At 48.7% G+C, this 23,171-nt stretch overlaps 1 protein-coding gene across 1 annotated transcript in view; it reads left to right on the forward strand.

Moving 5' to 3' along the window:
- U2AF2 (U2 small nuclear RNA auxiliary factor 2) overlaps positions 1-23,171 on the forward strand; it is a 212,022-nt gene that overhangs the window by 180,111 nt on the left and 8,740 nt on the right. Inside the window, exon 10 of the mRNA XM_075327678.1 lies at positions 1,746-1,994. Within this exon, the coding sequence (XP_075183793.1) occupies positions 1,746-1,994 (249 nt within the window). The remainder of the gene's footprint in view (positions 1-1,745; positions 1,995-23,171) is intronic.

Consider the following 23,171-nt stretch of genomic DNA (forward strand, 5'->3'; position numbering starts at 1 on the left):
TTTCCTTTGTCTCAATCCTCCCCCTCAACCTCTCCATAGAGGATGAGCTCCATTATCCTTTAAAAAGAGGGTGGGGGGGAGCGACATGACACACATTCACCACAGAGCATGACTAACTTAAAAGATGTCGTGTTTATTTTTGTATTAATCGTGATTATGAAATAAAGTATTTTTAATACAAAATTAACCTCACTGTTTACTTTTTTATATAATTCTAGTTTTACTGAAGCACTGGGGCTGCCATCTAGGATTTGCTATGTGTAACGACAGTTACCTCCTTTGTGGCAGCCCTCTGTGCATTCACTCTGATAGTCACGCTGTGAACTTATACTTAATACAGGACAGGTCCCTGCTGTGACCTGGACGCGCCCCCTGAGCTGTCCAGATCACAGCAGAGGGAGGAGATGGGCACCATATTTGTGCAGCTCACAGCGTATGCTGGGTGCTGCACTTTCCTACTGTCACCTGTTCGGCCTGTATTAATACCGGCGCCGCTCTGCTACCGTCTCCAATGACCCACCCCCCCTCCCCCCGCTCTCCTTGCCGCTGCAGGCGGGGCGGGCAGGCAGAGCGGAGCGCTGCAGGCAGAGCATGGCGGTGCGTGCAGGGCGGGAGGGCGCGCGTGCAGGCAGAGCATGGCGGTGCGTGCAGGGCGGGTGGGCGCGTGCGTGCGTGCAGGCAGAGCAGAGTATGGCGGGGCGTGCGTGCATGCAGGGAGGGTGGGCGGGGCGTGCAGGCAGAGCATGGCGGGGCGGGCAGACGGGCGTGCAGGCAGAGCATGGCGGGGCGGGCAGACGGGCGTGCAGGCAGAGCATTGCTGGACCGGGGTACTATGCAGCTGTCCTTAGTGACACTTTACATTTGTGGTCACCAACAAAATGGCTCCGCACTGTGATCCTAAACTTCATCTTTCCTTCTCCTTTTGGAAACACCCAGATTGGGAGGTGGAGCTGTGACATCACACAGGAGAGCAGATTCTGCCCACTTTTACTGCAGCCGTAATGTAAGCTAGTCCTACAGTAGGATTTCAGCAGCTGCTCCCCCTAGTGTTTAAGGCTATGTGTGCACGTTGCATGTTTTCATGCAGTTACGCTGCGATCTGCACCGCAGCGTAACTGCATGCGTCCGGCATCCCCAGCATAATCTATGGAGATTGTGCAGGAGCCATGCGCACGTGGCTTATTAGAGCGCAGCGCTTCGGCTGCTGCCCGAAGCGCGCGTTCTAAGAAGTGACATGTCACTTATTCTGTGCGCTCTGCATGAAGCCCCCGCTCTGTCTATGGGAGGGGCTGGATGCAGATTGCATGAAATTGGCTTTTTTTTTTTCATTACGGACTTTCTGCAGCGATTTGAAGCGCACGTGTGCTGTTCAAATCGCTGCAGAAATTTCTGCAGGGCAGAACGCTACGTGCGCACATAGCCTAAGAGTGGAAAATATCAAACTTTTTAATTTCTTTTTATTTTGCTCAATTAAAAACAAATATTTAAACAAAACATTAAAACTTTACATTTTTTCAGTTATTGAATTTTTTTTTTCCCCTACACCTTCCCTTTTAACTTCTTTCATAGTTAATGGTGAGTTCAGGTATAATGGGAAGAAGTGTCTGATAAGGGGTGGAAGTGGAGTTCCCTGAAAATATACATTACAAAGTTTATTATCTTCTGTACTATTGATTTGTGCAAAGCTTGTTGAAATTAGTTCCATTTTAGGGTTAAAGGTTGTCTTTTTTTTCCCTTTGTTATAGAGCACAATAAATCAGACTCCAGTAACGCTGCAAGTTCCTGGACTCATGAGTTCTCAGGTGCAGATGGGTGGTCATCCAACAGAAGTACTTTGTTTGATGAACATGGTTTTGCCAGAAGAACTCTTAGATGATGATGAGTATGAGGAGATTGTTGAAGACGTGCGAGATGAATGCAGCAAGTATGGAATTGTTAAATCTATTGAAATACCACGGCCAGTGGATGGTGTTGAGGTACCAGGATGTGGGAAGGTACGTGTTTTTTACATTTTTTGTTTTGTTTTTTTTTTATTTTTAACCTTTTATCATAATCTTTGTAATTTCCTTAGTTTTTGTGGTCATGGAGAATCTTCCACCAGGATTGCTACCTCATCCTGAGAGCAGCGTAATGTAGACGCAGACCCTGATTCCAGCTGTTTGCTGTCATTTTGATAAAATCAATGTTTTCTGTGCTGCTGACTTAGCAGCTATACAGAGTTCGTAAATACGCTGGACTACCTGGCAGCAGGTCAAGTGATCCTCTAACTTCTGATTAAACAGTGATTTTATCAAAACTACACTAAAGCTGGGTTCACACTAAGCGACAGCGACAACGACGTCGCTGTTACGTCACCATTTTCTGTGACGTAACAGCGACCTTGTAAGTCGCTGTTATGATCGCTGCTTAGCTGTCAAACACAGCAGAAGCAGCGATCATAACGTCGCTGTGCTACATGTGCAGAGAGCAGGGAGCCGCGCTTAGCGCTGGCTCCTTGCTCTCCTAGGTACAGTACACATCGGGTTAATTAACCCGATGTGTGCTGCAGCTACATGTCACAGTGCAGAGAGCAGGGAGCCGTGCACACTGCTTAGCACTGGCTCCTTGCTCTCCTAGCTACAGAACACATCGGGTTAATTACCTGATGTGTACTGCAGCCACATGTGCACAGAGCAGGAGCCGGCACTGGCAGCAAGAGCGGAGGCTGGTAACGAAGGTAAATATCGGGTAACCAGGGAAAGGGCTTCCCTTGGTTACCCGATGTTTACGCTGGTTACAGCTTACCGCAGCGGCCAGACGCCGGCTCCTGCTGCCTGCTCGCTTCATTTCGTCGCTCTCTCGCTGTCACACACAGCAATGTGTGTGTCACAGCGGGAGAGTGACGACCAAAAAATGAAGCAGGACATTCAGCAACGACCGGCGACCTCACAGCAGGGGCCAGGTCGTTGCTGGATGTCACACACAGCGACGGGACGTCGCTGCAACGTCACAGAAAATGGTGACGTAGCAGCGACGTCGTTGTCGTTGTCGCTGTGTGTGACACCAGCTTATAAACTGCTCAGTAATTGACACCTCCCTGGAATCAGAATTTCTACCCCTACATTATGCAGCTCTCAGATTAGGTGGCAAAACCATGTGGCATATTCCCTTTAAATGCAGCTGTGATTGACAACCACATTTAAATCGTTAAACAGTATTGTTTGAAACTAGCTCTGGTCACTGTTTACCCCAACATGCTGGCTGCTGTGTCATAGCCAGCATATTCTAGGAATGAGGGGAGTTTGCTCCATACACAGTAACCAGACATATGATGTACCAGTAAATCATATGCCACAAACTGGGTCAAACAAAAATCAAACAACAAGAAAAACAAATTGGCAGTCTTGCAATTTTCACATTAATCAGTTAGGGTATGTGCCCATGATCAGGACTCTCTGCGTTCTGAACGCAGAGAGTCCTGACCTGCGGGGCTGTGCGTCTCCTCCGCAGGAGACCACAGCTGCCTGTGCCCACGATCAGGGTTCAGTTCGCTGCAGTCTCCTGCTTGTGTTCTTCCTATGGAGGACGCAGGTAATTTCGCAGCAATGATGTCAGTAGGAGCATTAAGACCAGCTCATTCAATCAAGCTCCAGGGACTTAAGGCCCAGTCACACACAACGACTTACCAGCGATCCTGAAAACGATGCGACCTGATAGGGATCGCAGGTAAGTCGTCACACAGTCAGATCTTACCAGCGATGCAGGAACAATACAGGTCGCAGTAGCGACCTGTATAACTATCTCAGCAGTCACTGTGACCCTGTCACACAGTGTCAAACACAGCGATGTGTCCTGCCCAGCAGGACGTCGCCTTTGAAGAAAATGACCTAGACCATTCTGCAACGGCTAGCGATCTCACAACAGGGGCCTGATCGCTGGTAAGTGTCACACATAATGAGATCGCTAACGGGATCGCTACTGCATCACCAAAACGGTGACTCAGCTGCGATCTCGCTAGCGATCTCGTTATGTGTGACAGTACCTTTACACAAAAAGCCATGCCACAAGTCCAAAAATTATCTTATCTTTCTCCTTCTACTCCTACTTCTTTCAGGGGATATCTCTCCTAATCCCGGGCCACCCCATGCTAACTTTACCCCCTCCCCCACCTCCCATAGAAACCCTGATAATATTAACATTCCCTGTACACCCTCACTTCCCTCTTATAATTGTGCTCTCTGGAATCCACGGTCCGTATGTAACAAGCTTCCTTACATCCACAATCTCTTTCTCAATAACACTCTTAATCTGCTAGCCCTCACTGAGACCTGGATTCCGGATTCTGACACTACTTCCCCTGCTGCCATCTCTCACGGTGGTTTACACTTTTTCTCATTCACCAAGACCTGGAAACAGACATGGTGGTAGAGTTGGTTTACTCCTGTCTCCACAATGCACTTTCCAGGTCATCCCCCCCCAGCTCCATCACTCTCATTCCCATCCTTTGAGGTCCACACCATCAGGCTCTTCCATCCCCTTCCCCTCAGAGTAGCTGTCATATACCGTCCCCCAGGCTCACCCACCCAGTTCCTTGACCACTTTTCAGCCTGGCTGCCGCACTTCATGTCCTCAGTTACCAACCCTTATCCTAGGAGACTTTAACATCCCGATAAATAGCCCCTCCTCCCCATCTGCATCCCAGCTTCTATCTCGCACCACCTCCCTTGGCCTCTCACAACTCTCATCCTCTGAGACACATGAAGATGGTAACACCCTTGACCTGGTCTTTATCCGCCTCTGCTCAATCTCTGACTTTGACAACTCACCTCTTCCCCTCTCTGACCACAACATCCTCTCCTTCAAACTCACAAACCCTTGCTCATCCCAGCACACTCCCACCAATCACACATTCAGAAACCTATAGGCCATCGATTCTCAGACACTTTCAGACTCTTTACACGTATCACTGTCCCCTATCTCCTCACTTTCCTGTCCTGATATGGCTGTAAAGCACTACAATGACACTCAGGACTACACTAGACCAAGTAGCGCCCCTCACCTTCAGAAAGACCAAACACAGAGTAAAACAGCCTTGGCTCACATCCCAAACTCTATTTCTTCAGCGATCCTCCAGGAGTGCCGAACGCCTATGGAGGAAATCCCGCACACCAGAAAACTTCATCCACTACAAGTTCATGTTAAGGACCTACAACTATTCCCTTCACCTCGCCAAACAGACCTACTTCACCACCCTTATTTCCTCACTTGCCAACAATCCAAAAAAGCTCTTTGACACCTTTCACTCCCTCCTCAGTCCCAAAGTACAGACTCCTATCACAGACCTTCATGCTGATGACCTGGCCTCGTATTTTACAAAGAAAATAGAAAACATCCGCCAAGAGATCAGCTCCCAGCCACCAAGCGCTGTGAATACCATCCATCCCCATATCCCATCCAGCTCACTTTCCACATTTGACCCAGTCACAGAGGAGGAAGTCTCCAGACTCCTCTCTTCTTCTCGTCCTACCACTTGCCCTACTGATCCCTTCCCCACACCTCTACTCCAGTCCGTCTCTCCGGTTGTCACCACTCACCTAACTAAAATCTTCAATCTCTCTCTTCGGGTATCTTCCCCTGCTCCCTCAAACACTCTATCATTACTCCATTATTAAAAAAACCTCTCGATCCGTCCTGCACAAGCAACTACAGACCAGTCTCCAATCTCCCCTTCATCTCCAAACTCTTGGAGCGCCTGGTCTACTCTCGCCTCACCCGCTACCTTTCCACTCACTCTCTTCTAGATCCTTTACAGTCTGGCTTCCGCCCTTTACACTCAACAGAAACTGCCCTTGTTAAAGTGACCAATGACCTATTGACAGCAAAACGTAACGGTGACCACTCTCTGCCAGGGTGGATTGATTTAAATCACGCCGATTTAAATCATGATTTAAATCACGATTTAAATCAAAAGATTTTTTTCTATTTAAATCGGATCGATTTAAATCATGATTTTAATCATGATTTAAATCACTGATTTAAATCAAAAGGTTTTCTTTAATATAAATCACGATTAAAATGAGACGTGAGAGCAGTGTGCATGTGCGCCCATAGTTACACGGACGAAACTAGGGGCAACGATCTAACGCCAGGGTGAGGGGGGGACCCCAAAGTAAGTAAAAATCTTTTTTGTTTTACTATATGGCAGAAATCAACTCTGCAATGGAGTGGCTCGCCAATACTAACCATGACATTGTGGCAACTGTGCTGAAATTGAAGTGTGAATCTGCACCATTTCAAAAATACATGTTTGCAGATAACGTCGTTAATGAACTAAAACCACTGGACTGGTGGAAGTCGCAATCACTTGTTCTTCCAGCAAAGATAATAAATCTAGCTACTCAGCTACTGACTGCATCGGCTTCATCCGCAGGAGTAGAGAGATTGTTTTCTTCATTTGGTTTTGTGCACACAACAGTCCGAAACCGCTTAGGAACTGCTAAAGCAGGACAACTGGTTTTCCTATTAAAAGTCCTAAATAAACAGTAGGCTTAAAGGACTGATGTATTCACTGAAGATGTTTGCTTACTTCAAACGTTAGAGATAGGCTATTGTTAAAAAGTACTTACTCTCTGTAGTTCAATTCTGAGTGTTTAATAGTGCAAATAAAAATTATTAGGTTTCATAATCAACTGTTTTAATATTTTTATTTGTGTAAAACAATTAGATTTGCAAAAAGACAAAGTTTTGCTTGTGTACAACTTGATTAAAAAATCTGATTTAAATCAAATGATTTAAATCAAAAAAATCTGATTTAAATCAAAAAAATCTGATTTTTTTGATTTTTTTAAAAAAATCAAGATTTTTATCCACCCTGCTCTCTGCTTATTCTTCTTGACCTTTCTGCCGCCTTCGACACTGTTGACCACAGTCTCCTTCTCTCTATGCTCCATTCTATCGGCCCAAAGGACACTGTGCTTTCCTGGTTCTCTTCCTATCTTTCTTGGCCGTTCATTCAGTGTATCATTTGCTGGCTCCACATCTTCTCCTCTCCCTCTCACTGTTGGGGTCCGTCAAGGTTCAGTCCTTGGCCCTCTTCTTTTCTCCCTCTACACTGCCCCAATTGGACAGATCATCAGCAGATTTGGCTTTCAGTACCATCTTTATGCTGATGACCCACAGCTATACACCTCATCCCCTGAGCTCACCCCCCCTGTACTACAGAACACAAGTGACTGCCTGACTGCAGTTTGCAACATCATGTCTGCTCTCTGTCTGAAACTTAACCTTTCCAAAACTGAACTTCTTCTTTTTTCTCCATCCTCCAACCTTCCTAAACCTGACATCTCCCTCTCTGTGTGTGGCACATCGATAAGTCCTAGACAGCAGGCCCGCTGTCTGGGTGTTATACTTGACACTGATCTCTCCTTCACCTCCCACATACAATCTCTTGCCCGCTCCTGCTGCTTGCACCTCAAGAACATCTCTAGAATCCGCCCCTTTCTCACTATGGAAACGACAAAAACCCTCACCATGGCCCTGATCCACTCTCGCCTTGACTACTGTAACTCTCTATTAATTGGTCTCCCCCTAACTAGACTCTCCCCTCTACAGTCCATCCTTAATGCAGCAGCCAGGGTCACCTATCTGGCTAACCGCTACTCGGATGCCTCTGCTATGTGCCAGTCATTGCACTGGCTGCCCATATATCACAGGATCCAATTCAAACTGCTTGTTCTCACCCACAAAGCTCTCCACAGTGCGGCATCCCCCTACATCTCCACTCTCCTCTCTGTCTATCACCCCACCCGTTCTCTACGCTCTGCAAGCGACTTTCGACTAACATCCACACTAATTCGAACCTCCCACTCCCGGATCCAAGACTTCTTCCGAGCTGCACCAACCCTCTGGAACGCTCTACCCCAAGAAGTTAGGACAAATCCCAACTTACTCACCTTCAAACGCACCCTAAAGACGCATCTTTTTAGGGCGGCCTATCACACTCCCTGATCAGATTCGATTCACATAGTCCCTCTACAACTTCTCACAACATAACTCCATGGCACCCAAAGGCATCTCAAGGCTCTGGCCCACTGGTCCAGGAAACCATTATCTATTCCCCCATTTCCGTGAGATGGCTGGATTGTCATTGTAAATAAACACTTGAACCTTGCCTCTTCCAACCCCCCCCCCCCCATCTCATTGTAGATTGTAAGCTCTCACGAGCAGGGTTGTGTTGTTTTTTTTTTTTTTTCCTCTAAATATTGTATTTCTATAACTGTTACTTGTTTGTATATGATCCTCCTGAATTGTAAAGCGCTGCGGAATATGTTGGCGCTATAGAAATAAAGATTATTATTGCTGGCAACTGTGTGGCGAGATCCTTAAAAGTGTGGCTCCAACAGACTGAGGAACAATTTAAGGATAATGCCCCCATAAGCTCCTCCCCACCCTATCCCTGGCACAGGGTGCAGTGACTTTTCTGGCTGATGCCTCTGCAGATATGAGGTTGTTAGCAAAATTGGCAGCATTATCAAACTGCGCCAGAAGGGCCCTGTGGCTTCAGAGCTGGCCGGGTGACTCCCAATCAAAGTCTAAGCTATGGTCCTTGTGGGGGGGAATTCCATTTTAAGACCTTGGATGATATCTTGAAGAAGGTTGGGGGTAGGAAGAAATGTTTTCCTAGTTTTCATCTACACTGTTAAGGATTCATTCCTTTTGAAAGAAGAGGTATGCCAAGAGCAAGTCCTCCCCCAAAGGAACAGGAAGCGAGGAGAGACAAACCAGATTCATGTTCGGAGGTCCCTCCGCAGAAGGGAAGACGACTACGCAATGACATCGCTATCCAGGTAGGAGGAAGGCCCTCCTCTTACTTTCCACGCCTGGAAAGACATCTCGTCCAACAGCTGGATATTAGAGATCTTAGAGGGGCTCAATTGAAGGTTGCATTTGACCCCCCCCCCCCCCCTACACACACACACACACACACACACACACACACACACACACACACACACACACACACCTCCTGAGGGTCACTAATATCAATCAGCAGGTTCAGAGGAGAGACGACTTGCACTACAGACAGAAGTAATCGATTTAGTCGACAAGTTGGTATTAGTGAGAGTCCTCAAGGAGGAAAAGAGCCCAGGTTTCTATCACCCCCCCCCCCCCTTTCTAATAGAGAAACCAGATGGTGCCCACAGGACGGATTTAATGTCTCTTCAAGTCGGAGTCTGTAAGATTGTCAATAAAGCTATTTTCAAACTGCTACATGGAGGTACTGGACCACATAGATGCCTACTACCACATCCCGATCCATGCTTCACATCAGAAAGCCCTCCATATGAGGGGATCAATAAGGTATTTCCAATTCAGGGTCCTTCATACTCACCATGGCTCCGATAGTAATAGTAAAAAGTGATGGCCCACATATACAGGGAGGATATTCTCCTAGTACCGCACTTGGAAGACTTCCTGATAGTGGGAATATCAGAGGAGTACTGCAGTTCCCAGATCCTGTCAGTGACCACAATTTTGACAAAATTAGGCTGGATATTAAACCTAAAAAAGTTGTTGCTGCAGCCATCAAGGAGGCAGACCTTTTTGGGGGATCTTGTCTTGGATTCACAATCCCAATCGTCTACTCGCATCAGAGAAGATTCACAGCATAAGAGATTTGTCTTCCACAATAGACAATCCAGTCATGTCACTCAAAGTCCATGTCCTTGTTATGTTCTCTTACACCATGTATTCCAGCAATCCTTTGGACTCAGGTCCATACTACTGTTGAGCAAGTACCTTACTATTCGTACTCGCTATATTCATAACGAGTACTTTCTACTACTTGCGTATTCGTTCCGAATAGCATGTGCAATGCAAGTCAATGGGGAATACTCGCAATGTAACGAGTAACCCGAATTCTGTGCACTATTCGCTACTTGCACGAATAGTACGGCATTTGGGTTACTCATTGCTTTGAAGTTTTTCCCCATTGACTTGCCTTGCACATGCTATTTGGAATGAATATGCGAGTATTAGACAGTACTCGTTATGAGTGTAACGAGTACAAATAGGTACTTGCTCAACACTAGTCCATACCTGTTGCCTACAGCGGGAAGTGCTGGAAGTACAGAGGCGGTTAGAATGGGTTTTTAGAAGGAGCAATAGAACTTTCCTTACTGGTGCTAGATTACCTTCATTGGTGTTTGGACATACAAAATATGTCTGCAGACATTCCACCTTGCATGTTGGGCTGGGGGGGCTTACTGACAGGGCACATAGAGGTTCAATTCCCAGGAGAGACTATGCGCTTCCAACCTATGGGAGCTATGGGCAATTGGAAAAGCCTTAAAGAAGTTTCTTCCAGTGCTACTTGATCCATACATTCACATCTTCTCTGTCAACAGGGTATATGTGGCATAGCTAAACCATTAGGGGGCACGAGGTCTCTTTCCCTGATGAGCACGACCTGGGACATCTTTATCCTAGTGCAGAGCCATCTATCCGCTCTGCACTACACATAAGGCAGATGGAGAATGTTGCATATGATTACTTGAGTCAGAAGGGGAATGATCCCTAAACCCGGGTGTCTTCAACCAGATTGTGGTATGGTTGGGATTCCCGGTAATGGACCTTTTCTTCAGCGCTCTATTGGGAGACCCAGACGATTGGGGTATAGCTACTGCCCTCTGGAGGCCACACAAAGCACTACATTAAAAGTGCAAGGCCCCTCCCCCTCTGGCTATACCCCCCCGTGGCATCACGGGTTCTCCAGTTTTAGCTTTGTGTGCGAAGGAGGTCAGACATTCCATGCATAGCTCCACAGATTTTAGTCAGCAGTAGCTGCTGACTGTTTCGGATGGAAGAAAAGAGGACACATATAGTGTCCCCAGCATGCTCCCTTCTCACCCCTGGATGGTGTTGTAAGGTTGAGGTACCTATTGCTGGTACAGGGCTGGAGCCTGACATGCTGTTTTCCTTCCACATCCCCTTGTAGGGCTCTGTGGAAGTGGGATCCTGCCGGCCTCTCAGCTCTGATGCCGGGCTCCATCCACAGACCCATTAGAACCTGATGGAGACGGAGCAGGAGTACGATCAGGGACAGGCCCTGCATCATACAGGTACTCTGTGTCCCCGGCAGGCACAGACACACTCCGGGCTGGCTGGGTGTTGTAGTGCGCCGGGGACCGCAACGTGGAGTTGGTGTCCCTACAGATTACTGGGGGATTGTTTGTGTTTGGGAACGCAGCGCCGACCCCCTCTGGACCGGGCGGCGCTGCTGTGACTTGTGGTGCGCCGGGGATCCGCCGTCCGCGCTTTTACGGCGGCGGCGGTTATAAATTGAGTCCCCGGCTTTTTGGGCCTAGGACGCCGGCAGCTCCGTTTCGTTCCCGCCCCCACCCTGTCATTCAGGGTAGGGGAGAGACGCTGTTCGCTAGCAGCGACGAGGGCTGGAGCCTGATTTACATGCTCCAGCCCTCTCACTTGGCACAGAGGGAAGCAGGCTTCCCGCTCTTGGCCAGGAACGCCCAGGGCCCGCCCCCCTTCCTCTCTCGAGACGCCGGCAGCCATTACAATGCCTGGCTGGAGGAAGGACGCAAGGCTCTGGGAGACCTGGACTAGGGGCTATCTGGCGACCACACACCCGCTTTTTAAGCGGGCGGTAAGCGATTTTTCTGTGCTGGTCCCTCTAGTGCCTCACTGTGTATCAGTGTACTGGGTACAGATATATAGTTATTGTATTACTTGCACTGTGAGGTGCGCTTCTGGCTGCATATCCCAGATCGCTCTGTGGAAGCAGCAACATGTCATCCTCAAAACGCAAGGCGGCCAAGGCAAAAAGGGCTGTGTATACTGCGTGTGCTGCATGTGGGGCTAATCTACCAGCAGGCTCCGATGACCCCCATTGTGTGCAATGCTCCGACCCGGTGCTGCTTCGCCAGCCGGAGTCAGGAGAGGTAGCGACCCAGGCTGAGACGCTTGTAAGTTCTGCCCCGGTGACAGGGACAGACTTTGCAGTTTTTGCAGATAATATGTCTGTATCTATGGCAAAAATCCTTGAGACCTTGCAATCTATGCATGGGGCTCAGTCTCTGGGCACGGCGAGGCCTCTGTCCTCAGGTCCCCCTTACTTGGAATGTATCCAGCCCACAGGGGGGTCCCCGGCTTCACAGGCCGAGGATTATGACTCAGATGATGGCCCCAGCCACCCTAAGCGAGCTCGCTGGGAAAGACCCTCGACGTCTTCACACTGCTCAGGGTCTCAGCGCAATCAGTCTCCCTGTGATGTGTCTGATGAGAGTGATCAGGAATCCACTCCTGGAACCCCTCTCAACCTGGATACCCCGGATGGGGATGCCATGGTAAACGACCTTATCTCAGCCATCAATAGGCTGTTGGATATTTCTCCCCCAGCCCCTTCAGCAGAAGAGGCGGCTGCGGAGCAGGAAAAGTTTCGTTTCCTTTATCCCAAGCGTAAATTGAGTGCTTTGTTAGATCACTCTGACTTCAGAGAATCAATCCAGAAGCACGACGCTCACCCAGAAAGGCGTTTCTCTAAACGATCTAAAGATACGCGTTTCCCTTTCCCCCCTGAGGTGGTCAAGCGCTGGACACAGTGTCCAAAGGTAGACCCCCCGATTTCCAAACTTGCAGCTAGATCCATAGTTGCAGTGGAGGATGGCGCTTCACTTAAAGATGCCAATGACAGACAGATGGACCTTTGGTTAAAATCTGTCTATGAAGCTATAGGCGCGTCGTTTGCTCCGGCATTCGCAGCCGTATGGGCACTCCAGGCTATTTCAGCTGGCTTAGCAAAAGTGGATGCTATCATGCATCCAGCAGTGCCGCAAGTGGCGCACCTTACCACGCAGATGTCGGCGTTTGCGTCTTACGCTATCAATGCGGTCCTAGAATCTACCAGTCGCACCTCAATGGCGTCCGCCAATTCGGTAGTTTTGCGCAGAGCCTTGTGGTTAAAGGACTGGAAAGCAGATGCTGGTTCCAAAAAATGTTTAACCAGTTTGCCTTTGTCTAGAGATAGACTGTTTGGCGAGCCATTGGCTGACATCATTAAGCAGTCCAAGGGTAAAGACTCCTCTTTACCACAACCCAGAACATCCAAACCTCAGCAGAAAAAGTGGCAGCAGAGGTTTCAGTCCTTTCGAGGTTCGGGCAAGACACCATTTACATCGTCCAAAGGGACTCAGAGGACGCAAAGAAACTCAGATTCGTGGCGGACTCACACACGCCCCAAGAAAGCAAATGGAGGTACCGCTTCCAAAGCGGCTACCTCATGACTTCCAGCCCCCCCCCCTCCGCATCGCCGGTCGGGGGCAGGCTCTCCCGCTTTTCCGGCATTTGGATGTCACAGGTCAAAGACCGGTGGGTGACGGACATTTTGTCTCGCGGGTACAGAATCGAGTTCAATTCTCGTCCTCCAGCTCGGTTCTTCAGAACCTCCCCACATCCAGACCGAGCAGATGCTCTGCTGCAGGCGGTGGATTCCCTAAAAGCGGAAGGAGTGGTTATCCCAGTCCCTCCTCAGGAACAAGGGCAAGGGTTTTACTCCAATCTCTTTGTGGTTCCAAAAAAGGACGGCTCGTTCCGTCCTGTTCTGGACCTAAAACGGCTCAACAAACATGTGCACGCCAGGAGGTTCCGGATGGAAACCCTCCGCTCTGTCATTGCCTCAATGTCCAGAGGAGACTTCCTTGCCTCAATAGACATCAAAGATGCTTATCTCCACGTGCCAATTGCTACAGAACATCAACGTTTTCTACGTTTTGTGATAGGAGACGACCATTTTCAGTTCGTAGCTCTTCCATTTGGTCTGGCGACAGCCCCACGGGTCTTCACCAAGGTCATGGCGGCGGTGGTAGCAGTCTTGCACTCTCAGGGACACTCGGTGATCCCTTACCTAGACGACTTATTGGTCAAAGCTCCCTCTCAGGAGGCATGTCAGCACAGCCTGAATGCTACGCTGGAGACTCTACAGTCTTTCGGATGGATCATCAACTTTCCAAAGTCGATCCTATCACCGACTCAGTCACTAACGTATCTTGGCATGGAGTTTCATACTCTAGCAGCGATAGTGAAGCTTCCGCTGGACAAGCAGCGGTCACTACAGACAGGGGTGCAATCTCTTCTGCAGGGCCAGTTGCATCCCTTGCGGCGCCTCATGCATTTCCTAGGGAAGATGGTGGCAGCCATGGAAGCAGTTCCCTTTGCGCAGTTTCATCTGCGCCCACTTCAATGGGACATTCTCCGCCAATGGGACGGGAAGTCAACGTCCCTGGACAGGAAAGTCTCGCTTTCCCAGACGGCCAAGGACTCTCTACAATGGTGGCTCCTTCCCACCTCATTATCTCAGGGAAGATCCTTCCTGCCCCCATCCTGGGCAGTAGTTACGACAGATGCGAGTCTGTCGGGGTGGGGAGCAGTGTTTCTCCACCACAGGGCTCAGGGGACGTGGACTCCGCAGGAGTCCACCCTTCAGATCAATGTTCTGGAAATCAGAGCAGTGTATCTTGCCCTACTGGCCTTCCAGCAGTGGCTGGAAGGAAAGCAGATCCGAATCCAATCGGACAACTCCACAGCGGTGGCATACATCAACCACCAAGGAGGGACGCGCAGTCGGCAAGCCTTCCAAGAAGTCCGGCGCATTCTAATGTGGGTGGAGGACAGAGCATCCACCATATCCGCGGTTCACATCCCAGGCGTAGAAAACTGGGAAGCAGACTTCCTCAGTCGCCAGGGCATGGACGCAGGGGAATGGTCCCTTCACCCGGACGTGTTTCAGGAAATCTGTCGCCGCTGGGGAGTGCCGGACGTCGACCTAATGGCATCCCGGCACAACAACAAGGTCCCGGCATTCATGGCGAGGTCGCGCGATCAAAGAGCTCTGGCGGCAGACGCCTTGGTTCAAGATTGGTCGCAGTTTCAGCTCCCTTACGTGTTTCCGCCTCTGGCGCTCTTGCCCAGAGTGCTACGCAAGATCAGATCCGAGTGCAGCCGCATCATACTCGTCGCTCCAAACTGGCCGAGGAGGTCGTGGTATCCGGATCTGTGGCATCTCACGATCGGTCGACCGTGGTCACTGCCAGACCGACCAGACTTACTGTCCCAAGGGCCGTTTTTCCATCAGAATTCTGCGGCCCTGAACCTGACTGTGTGGCCATTGAGTCCTGGATCCTAGCATCTGCAGGATTATCTCAAGGAGTGATTGCCACAATGAGACAAGCTAGAAAGTCGAATTCTGCTAAGATCTACCACAGAACGTGGAAGATTTTCTTATCCTGGTGCTCGGCCCAGGGAGTGTCTCCCTGGCCATTTGCATTACCCAAGTTTCTTTCTTTCCTGCAATCGGGGTTAGAAAAGGGCTTGTCGCTCAGCTCCCTTAAAGGGCAAGTTTCGGCACTATCCGTGTTTTTTCAGAAGCGTCTAGCACGTCTTCCTAAGGTGCGCACGTTCCTGCAGGGGGTCTGTCATATTGTGCCCCCGTACAAGCGACCGTTAGATCCATGGGATCTGAACAGGGTACTAGTTGCTCTCCAGAAGCCGCCCTTCGAGCCTCTGAAGGAAGTTTCCTTTTCTCGGCTGTCGCAGAAAGTGGCGTTTCTTGTTGCGATCACATCGCTTCGGCGAGTGTCGGAGCTGGCAGCTCTGTCATCCAAGGCTCCCTTCCTGGTGTTCCACCAGGACAAGGTTGTGCTGCGCCCCATTCCGGAGTTTCTTCCTAAGGTCGTATCCTCTTTTCATCTTAATCAGGATATTTCCTTGCCTTCTTTTTGCCCTCATCCGGTTCACCGGTATGAAAAGGACTTACGTTTGCTAGATCTGGTGAGAGCACTCAGAATCTACATTTCCCGCACGGCGCCCATACGCCGTTCCGATGCACTTTTTGTCCTTGTCGCTGGTCCGCGCAAGGGGTTGCAGGCTTCTAAAGCCACCCTGGCTCGATGGATCAAAGAACCAATTCTTGAAGCCTACCGTTCTGCGGGGCTTCCGGTTCCTTCAGGGCTAAAAGCCCACTCAACCAGAGCCGTGGGTGCGTCCTGGGCATTACGTCACCAGGCTTCGGCTCAACAGGTGTGCCAGGCAGCTACCTGGTCCAGTCTGCACACTTTCACCAAGCATTATCAGGTGCATACCTATGCTTCGGCGGATGCCAGCTTAGGTAGAAGAGTCCTGCAGGCGGCAGTGACACCCCCATAGGGGAGGGCTGTTTTGCAGCTCTAACATGAGGTATTTATTTACCCACCCAGGGACAGCTTTTGGACGTCCCAATCGTCTGGGTCTCCCAATAGAGCGCTGAAGAAGAAGGGAATTTTGTTACTTACCGTAAATTCCTTTTCTTCTAGCTCTTATTGGGAGACCCAGCACCCGCCCTGTTGTCCTTCGGGATGTTTTTTTGTTGTTTGCGGGTACACATGTTGTTCATGTTGAACGGTTTTTCAGTTCTCCGATGTTATTCGGAGTTAATTTGTTTAAACCAGTTATTGGCTTCCTCCTTCTTGCTTTGGCACTAAAACTAGAGAACCCGTGATGCCACGGGGGGGTATAGCCAGAGGGGGAGGGGCCTTGCACTTTTAATGTAGTGCTTTGTGTGGCCTCCAGAGGGCAGTAGCTATACCCCAATCGTCTGGGTCTCCCAATAAGAGCTAGAAGAAAAGGAATTTACGGTAAGTAACAAAATTCCCTTCTTTTCCAACAAGGAGAACAGAAAGGTAAATAGGTTCTGTTCCTTAAACCCCCTCGAGAATCCATGGGCAGTAGACTCCTTTCAGATGCCTTGGAACTCAGGACTGCTTTCTGCCTCTCCTCCTCATGTGAATACTGGCAGTTTTGAGGAAGATCTGGGAGGATCAGGCAATGATATTAATCACCCCATTCTGGCCCAGAAAAGCTTGGTTCTTTTGTATAAGAAAAAGACCTCACGTAGGTGCTCAGGAGAAAAATAGTGTAGGGTAACTCCGGCACACTATTTCCCATAGAGACTGAAGAAAACACAGAATTGATATCAAAATCGTTTTCTTTTTTGTTAGTGCAAAAATGTGGAAAAAAAGTGCCATACAAGGGTCCGCCAAGTAAAGTTTCGGCCTACCGGCCTTCCTCAGGTCGGACAAACTAGAGAACAGGATATGGAGATGGGTAGGTGTGCAGGATACAAACACGTGTGCTTGACTATATGCTAAATCACAGAATAAATAGTGATATATGGGAAAACCTATGTGGGGATGCACTATGGGTGGTAGGTAGCTCTGTCATCAGAAAAGCACATCGGGTCCAATGCTCATGTGAGAGCTGCAGTATAGTGACTCAAGGTCATGCACAGGAGGTTTAGGTATCATCAGAATTTATGCATATGGCAAGAGACCTCAGTAGTCACCTATGTTTAGGTATGCCTCTGGCGCAATCTAATATTCAGGGATCATGGGATTCCAGAAAGGATGTAGCTGAGATGATGTATCAAGACCAAGGGCTGAAAGCCACATTATGGTCTGAGGATGTGGAAGATCAGACAAACTGGTACCGATCCAGGTAGTTGCCTGACAATGACTTCAGTGGTTTAGCCTGGGAGAAGGTCCATAGGGTATGGTGGCAGGAGTCCAGGTGGTGGCAGGAGTCTACTAGCATGCGCCTGTGGTGCTGAGGGGTTAAACCGTGCATCCTGTGGGGACCTTGGTTCTTTTGGCTGAGGAAGATGTTTTTGTAAGAATCTTGGATCCTGCTGGAGATTCCGAACCACTTTTCCCAGGGCTTAGTACTTCACCCTCGTTTCGGGCCTGCATTAATAGCCTGGAATTTGAGAGGAAATTGTTGGCAAGCCAGGGGTTTTCCAGGGATCTGGTTTCTACTCTCCTATGAAGCAGAAAGCCAACAACAATCTAAATTTATGGTAGGATTTGTAAGAAATTCCTTTCTACTTCTGAAGGAACTCAAGAATTGGACCTACCCATCTGGCCTCTCCCCCGAAGGGGATAGAAATGGGCTTGGCCGTTAGTACTCTGAAGCTACAGGTATCAGCCTTGGAAGCACTTTATAACTACGACCCGGCAGGAGACAGTTGGATCAAAAGGTTTATTAGATAATATTTATTCACTTGTATAGCACCATTAATTTCACAGCGCTTTACATACATTGGCAACACTGTCCCCATTGGGGATCACAATCTAAGTTCTCTATCAGTATGTCTTTGGAGTGTGGGAGGAAACCTGAGTACACGGAGGAAACCCACGCAAATACGGGGAGGACATACAAATTCCTTGCAGATATTGTCCTTGGTGGGAATTAAACCCAGGTCCCCAGTGTTGCAAGACTGCAGTGTTAACCACTGAGCAACTATGCAGGTCAAAGAGCCACACCTATCCCTTCCCTGAGGGTTTTTCCTCTCTGGGATCTGAATCTAGTGCTGGATTCCATAAGGGGTCTCCCCTTTTGAATCCCTTTCTCAGGCCTCATTTATGAACCTTACCCTTAAGGTGGTCTTATTAATAACAGTAATTTCGGCTAGAAGGGTTAGTGATCTGTAGGCTCTATCAGTCTGCCATGCACCCAGATCCTGGATGATAGTGGTCCTAAGAACAGACTCTGCATATTTGCCTAGTCACTAGGACCTTCCATAGATCTCAAGAAATAGTTCTTCCTTCCTTCAGTGCCACTCCTAAAAACCCAAAGGAAGAAAGGCTCCCTACTCTAAATGAGAAAAGATCCCTGGTATAGCATGTAGAGTCAACTAGGGCTTGGAGGAAGAGTCAATCTTTGTCTATTTTCTTTCAGGGGACTTAGAAGGTCCTTATGGCCTCAAAGGGCGCCATAGCAAGATGGGTGAGGGAGGCAATTGGTGTAACCTATTCAGCCCGGAACAGTCTCGTACCGGAAGGTATTACAGCACATTCCATCAGGTCGGTGGCGACTTTCTAGGCAGAGAGGGCGGACGTGTCTATTTGAACAGATTTGTAAGGCGTCAACCTGGTCGTTGTCTCCTTCCACCTTTTTTAATCACTACAGACTAATTTGTCATCCACGGTGGATTTAGCGTTTGGTAGAAGGGTTCTACAAGCGGTGGGCCATCTCTAAAGACTGTTGAATCTTACCAGTAATGGGTTTTTCTAGAACCCATGACGTCACCACCACTATTACCCCCTTCCTTTTCCTGATGATTTTGCATTTGGCGTTTTTAAGCCACAGTTTAGTGGTAGTGTGGTGTGTTTGGTGATTTGGAAATATTATGGTTTCTGGTAATCCTCTCTGGCTCTGTAATTTAACTGATGCAGAGAAGAGTTGCCACAGTTTTATTTCAGTGGGTTTCCTGTTCTAAGATGGGTGGACCTCTCTCTTTGGGTTGGTGTGCTGTTATGGGCTCTGGAAAAAACATTACCAGTAAGTAAGGCTGGTTTCACACTACGTCTTTTTAACATCCGTTGAAAACGTTATTTTAGCGGAAGTACGGATCCAGTGCAAATGCGTTTTCATTTCAATGCATTTGCAATGGACTCGCGTCCACCTGCGTTCACCTGCGTTTGCGTGCGTTATAGTGCGGATCCGGTGACTTGCAGTTTTTTAACATGTTTCAAAAACGCTACTTGTAGCGTTTTTGAGCTGCGTCAAAATACTGCAAGTCACCGGATCCGCACTATAACGCACGCGAACGCAGGTGAATGCTGGCGTGCTGATAGACAGGATCCTGCTTTTGTACTGAGCATGCCCAGAAAGTACTGAGCATGCCCAGAACCAGTCTCGCGTGATCTGTCTCTCTCTCCTCCTCCCTCCCTCACCCTCTCTCTCTCTATCTGTCTTTCCCCCTTCCTCCCTCCCTCCCTCTCCCCCACCTGAGAGCTGCGGACACTCGTAACCAAGGTAAATATCGCGTAACCACTTCTCTTAGTTACCCGATGTTTACGTTGGTTACGCGTGCAGGCAGCCCTGCTCCTAGCAGCTGCAGACACTCGTAACCAAGATAAATATCGGGTATCCAAGGCCGATGTTTACCTTGGTTACCAGCGTCTGCAGCTGTCAGAAGCCGGCTCCCAGTCTAGCTCCCCTCACTCCCGATCACATGACTCCAATGCCCGCCCCTAAACATCCAGTGCAGGATCCTGCAAAATAACATATGCGTTTGCATACGTTATTTGCTGTAAAAGCAGGATCCGTACTTCCGCTAAAAAAACGTTTTCAACGGATGTTAAAAAGACGTAGTGTGAAACCAGCCTAACTTAGATTTTTCTGCTGCAAATCTGTAAGGGAAAAAGAAAATAAATGTGCACAAACTTTCAGGATTTTCATTTGGCCTAAAGATTTGCATGGAGTTTTGTGATCAAAATGCATAAAAAGTGCCAAAAATACACTGTTTGCACAAGGCCTTAAAGAGAAACAACCACCAGAATGTTGCTGTATGAAGTTAGGGCAGTGTGCCATTCTGGCACTAAGATCCTGAATCCAAGCATACCTTTTGTAGAAAGATCAGATGCTTGGTTGATGAAACAAAGTTGCAGAAAAAGCCAGGAGGATAGGAATAAACGCCAAGGACCCGACCTACAAAGGCCTGCCTGCCCCCTCCCCCCCCCCATTGCACACATCAAAGTTGCTTTTCTGCAACTTTGATTAAAAATATTTCATCAACCAAGCATCCTATCTTTCTAGAAAAGGTATGCCTGGATTCAAAATCTTAGTGCCAGTATGGCACTGCCTTTACTTCATATACCAAAATCCTGGTGGTGATTCTTTTAAAGACTATTTTACACTTCCTGTCCTTTCAGGAAGAATTGACAGCAATTTCCTTATCACAGGCAGGGTTACAATGGTTTCTCCTGTGCATAGTTATCCAGTCAGAGGACAGGCAATGTCACAGCTGACCCTTCTTCCCTTTCCGTGACCATGACATTGGCACATGCAAAAGATGTGGTTGGGGTCTGACTAATGAAGCTGTCTGTATATGATGGTTGCTGAAACAGGACGTTGGCCCCTGTGGCCAACATGAAAATTGCAGGATCTCTTAATTTTTTTTAATCAAAAATATAAAAACCTATTTTAAACATTAGATTATTTTCTGATAATGCATTCCCTTGTCTGTAGTGCCTGGATAGGAGGAGGGGTATCTTCAAAACAAAGTGTCAACAATTAGTATTAACCCCTTTACGACCGCCGATACGCCTTTTAACGGCGGTAAATAAGGGTACTTTTTCCGATCCGCCGCTTTTTAACGGCGGTCGGAAAAAAGGGTCTAGCGCCCCCCAGAGTCAGAAAATTTCCGGGGTCTCAGCTGCCGGGGGTAGCTGAGACCCTGGAGATCATGATTCGGGCCGGTTTTTCCGGTCCCCGCTCACCTGATGACCGGTATACACCGTATACCGATCATCAAGTTATAGTAAATGACCGCGCCGGTAAAAAATGATTTATCTCCCATCTGGCATGATCAAACATGCCAGATGGGAGATAAATCTTTTTCCCGGTTCCCTCCGGTCCCCCGGTGTCCCCAAAGTGCCCCCCCCGACCCCCAACCCCCTCCCGAAAATCCAAGATGGCCGCGCGCACCGGCGATCACAGCAGCGCGCCGGCCGCATTTCCAATGTTCCTATGGTTTCTGTCGTATGTGCCATAACACATACGACAGAAACCTGCTCCCCAGGCCCCGCCGGGTCCCCCCCTACCCCCCCCCTGGTGTTCCCCGGTGTCCCCCGGTGTCATACATACCTGTCGCAGCTCTGATCCCCCGCGGCCCCCTCCTCCGGCTCCTTCTCAGCAGACTCCGGTCACATGTGCAGAGCGCAGCTGTCAGCTTCCTGTGTTCAGGACGCTGGCTGCTCGCACTCTGCAGCTGTGACCCAGGGAGGGTGGGTGCAGATTCTTTGCACCCACTCTCCTCAAATGGAGGGTCTGCCCTCCTAGAAAATGGGGGATACGTTCCCTGAACGTGTCCCCCATATTCTAGAAGGTCCAGAGGCGACGTGGGACATCCAAATGGATTATTGTGGATTTTTTTTTTCTTTTCAATAAATTGGTCAATCAGGGAATGTTTTGGGGAGTGTTTTTTCAAATAAATTTTTTTTTGTTGTCAATTTTTTTTTATTACTGTCAATTAGTTATGTCGGGTATCTGATAGACGCCGTGACATAACTAATTGCTGGGCTTGATGCCAGGTGACATTACACACCTGGTATCAACCCCATTCATTACCCCGTTAGCCAACGCACCAGGGCGCGGGATGAGCTGGGGCGAAGCGCCAGAATTGGCGCATCTAATGGATGCGCCACTTCTGGGGCGGCTGCGGCCTGCTATTTTTAGGCTGGGAAGAGTCCAATAACCGTGGCTCTTCCCATCCTGAAAATACCAGACCCCAGCTGTCAGCTTCACCTTGGCTGGTGATCTAATTTGGGGGGACCCCACGTTTTTTTTTTTTTTTTTTTAATTATTTATTTATAAATAATTAAAAAAAAAAACAGCTTGGGGAGCCCTCCAAATTGATCACCAGACAAGATGAAGCTGTCAGCTGTGGTTTGCAGGCTACAGCTGTCTGCTTTACCCTAGCTGGCTATCAAAAATAGGGGGGACCCCACGTCATTTATTTTAATTCTTTTTTTTTTTTTTTTTGGGCTAAATACAAGGCTAGGCATCCTTTAGTGTCACATGAAAGGCACTAAAGGGCGCCAGCTTAGAATATGCAGGGGGGTGGGACGTTATATATGTTTGACATCTATCCATTCATCCATTGTAGCATTTTACGCTGTGTGCCCACAATCAGGGTTTGCAACATTTTGGACGCAGAGTGTTTTCCCTGCGTCCATAACGCTGCGTTGTGCATTAGAAGCACAGTGGCAGGATTTTTAGAAATCCCGTGCCCACTGTGTTTCTTTTCTCCGCAGCATAAATCGACCTGTGGCGCAGCTTCCCGAGCCTCAGGATGTCAATTTATGCTGCGGAGATGAGTGCTTTCTGCAGGTAGAATAGAACTAAAGTCCACAGCAGCCTGAACCCAAATCGTGGGCATGGGCAGCTGCGTTCTCCCGTGGACAACACTCACATTTCTGCAGGAGGCTGACACTGTGTACTAGACGCCGTGTCGCTGGATCATGGCCACATAGCCTAAAGGCCGCTTTACACACTGCGATATCGGTCCCGATATCGCTAGCGTGGGTACCCGCCCCCATCTGTTGTGCGACATGGGCAAATCGCTGCCCGTGCCGCACAACATC

The sequence above is a fragment of the Anomaloglossus baeobatrachus genome, chromosome 11, assembly GCF_048569485.1.
Source record: "Anomaloglossus baeobatrachus isolate aAnoBae1 chromosome 11, aAnoBae1.hap1, whole genome shotgun sequence".
Lineage (NCBI taxonomy): Eukaryota > Metazoa > Chordata > Amphibia > Anura > Aromobatidae > Anomaloglossus > Anomaloglossus baeobatrachus.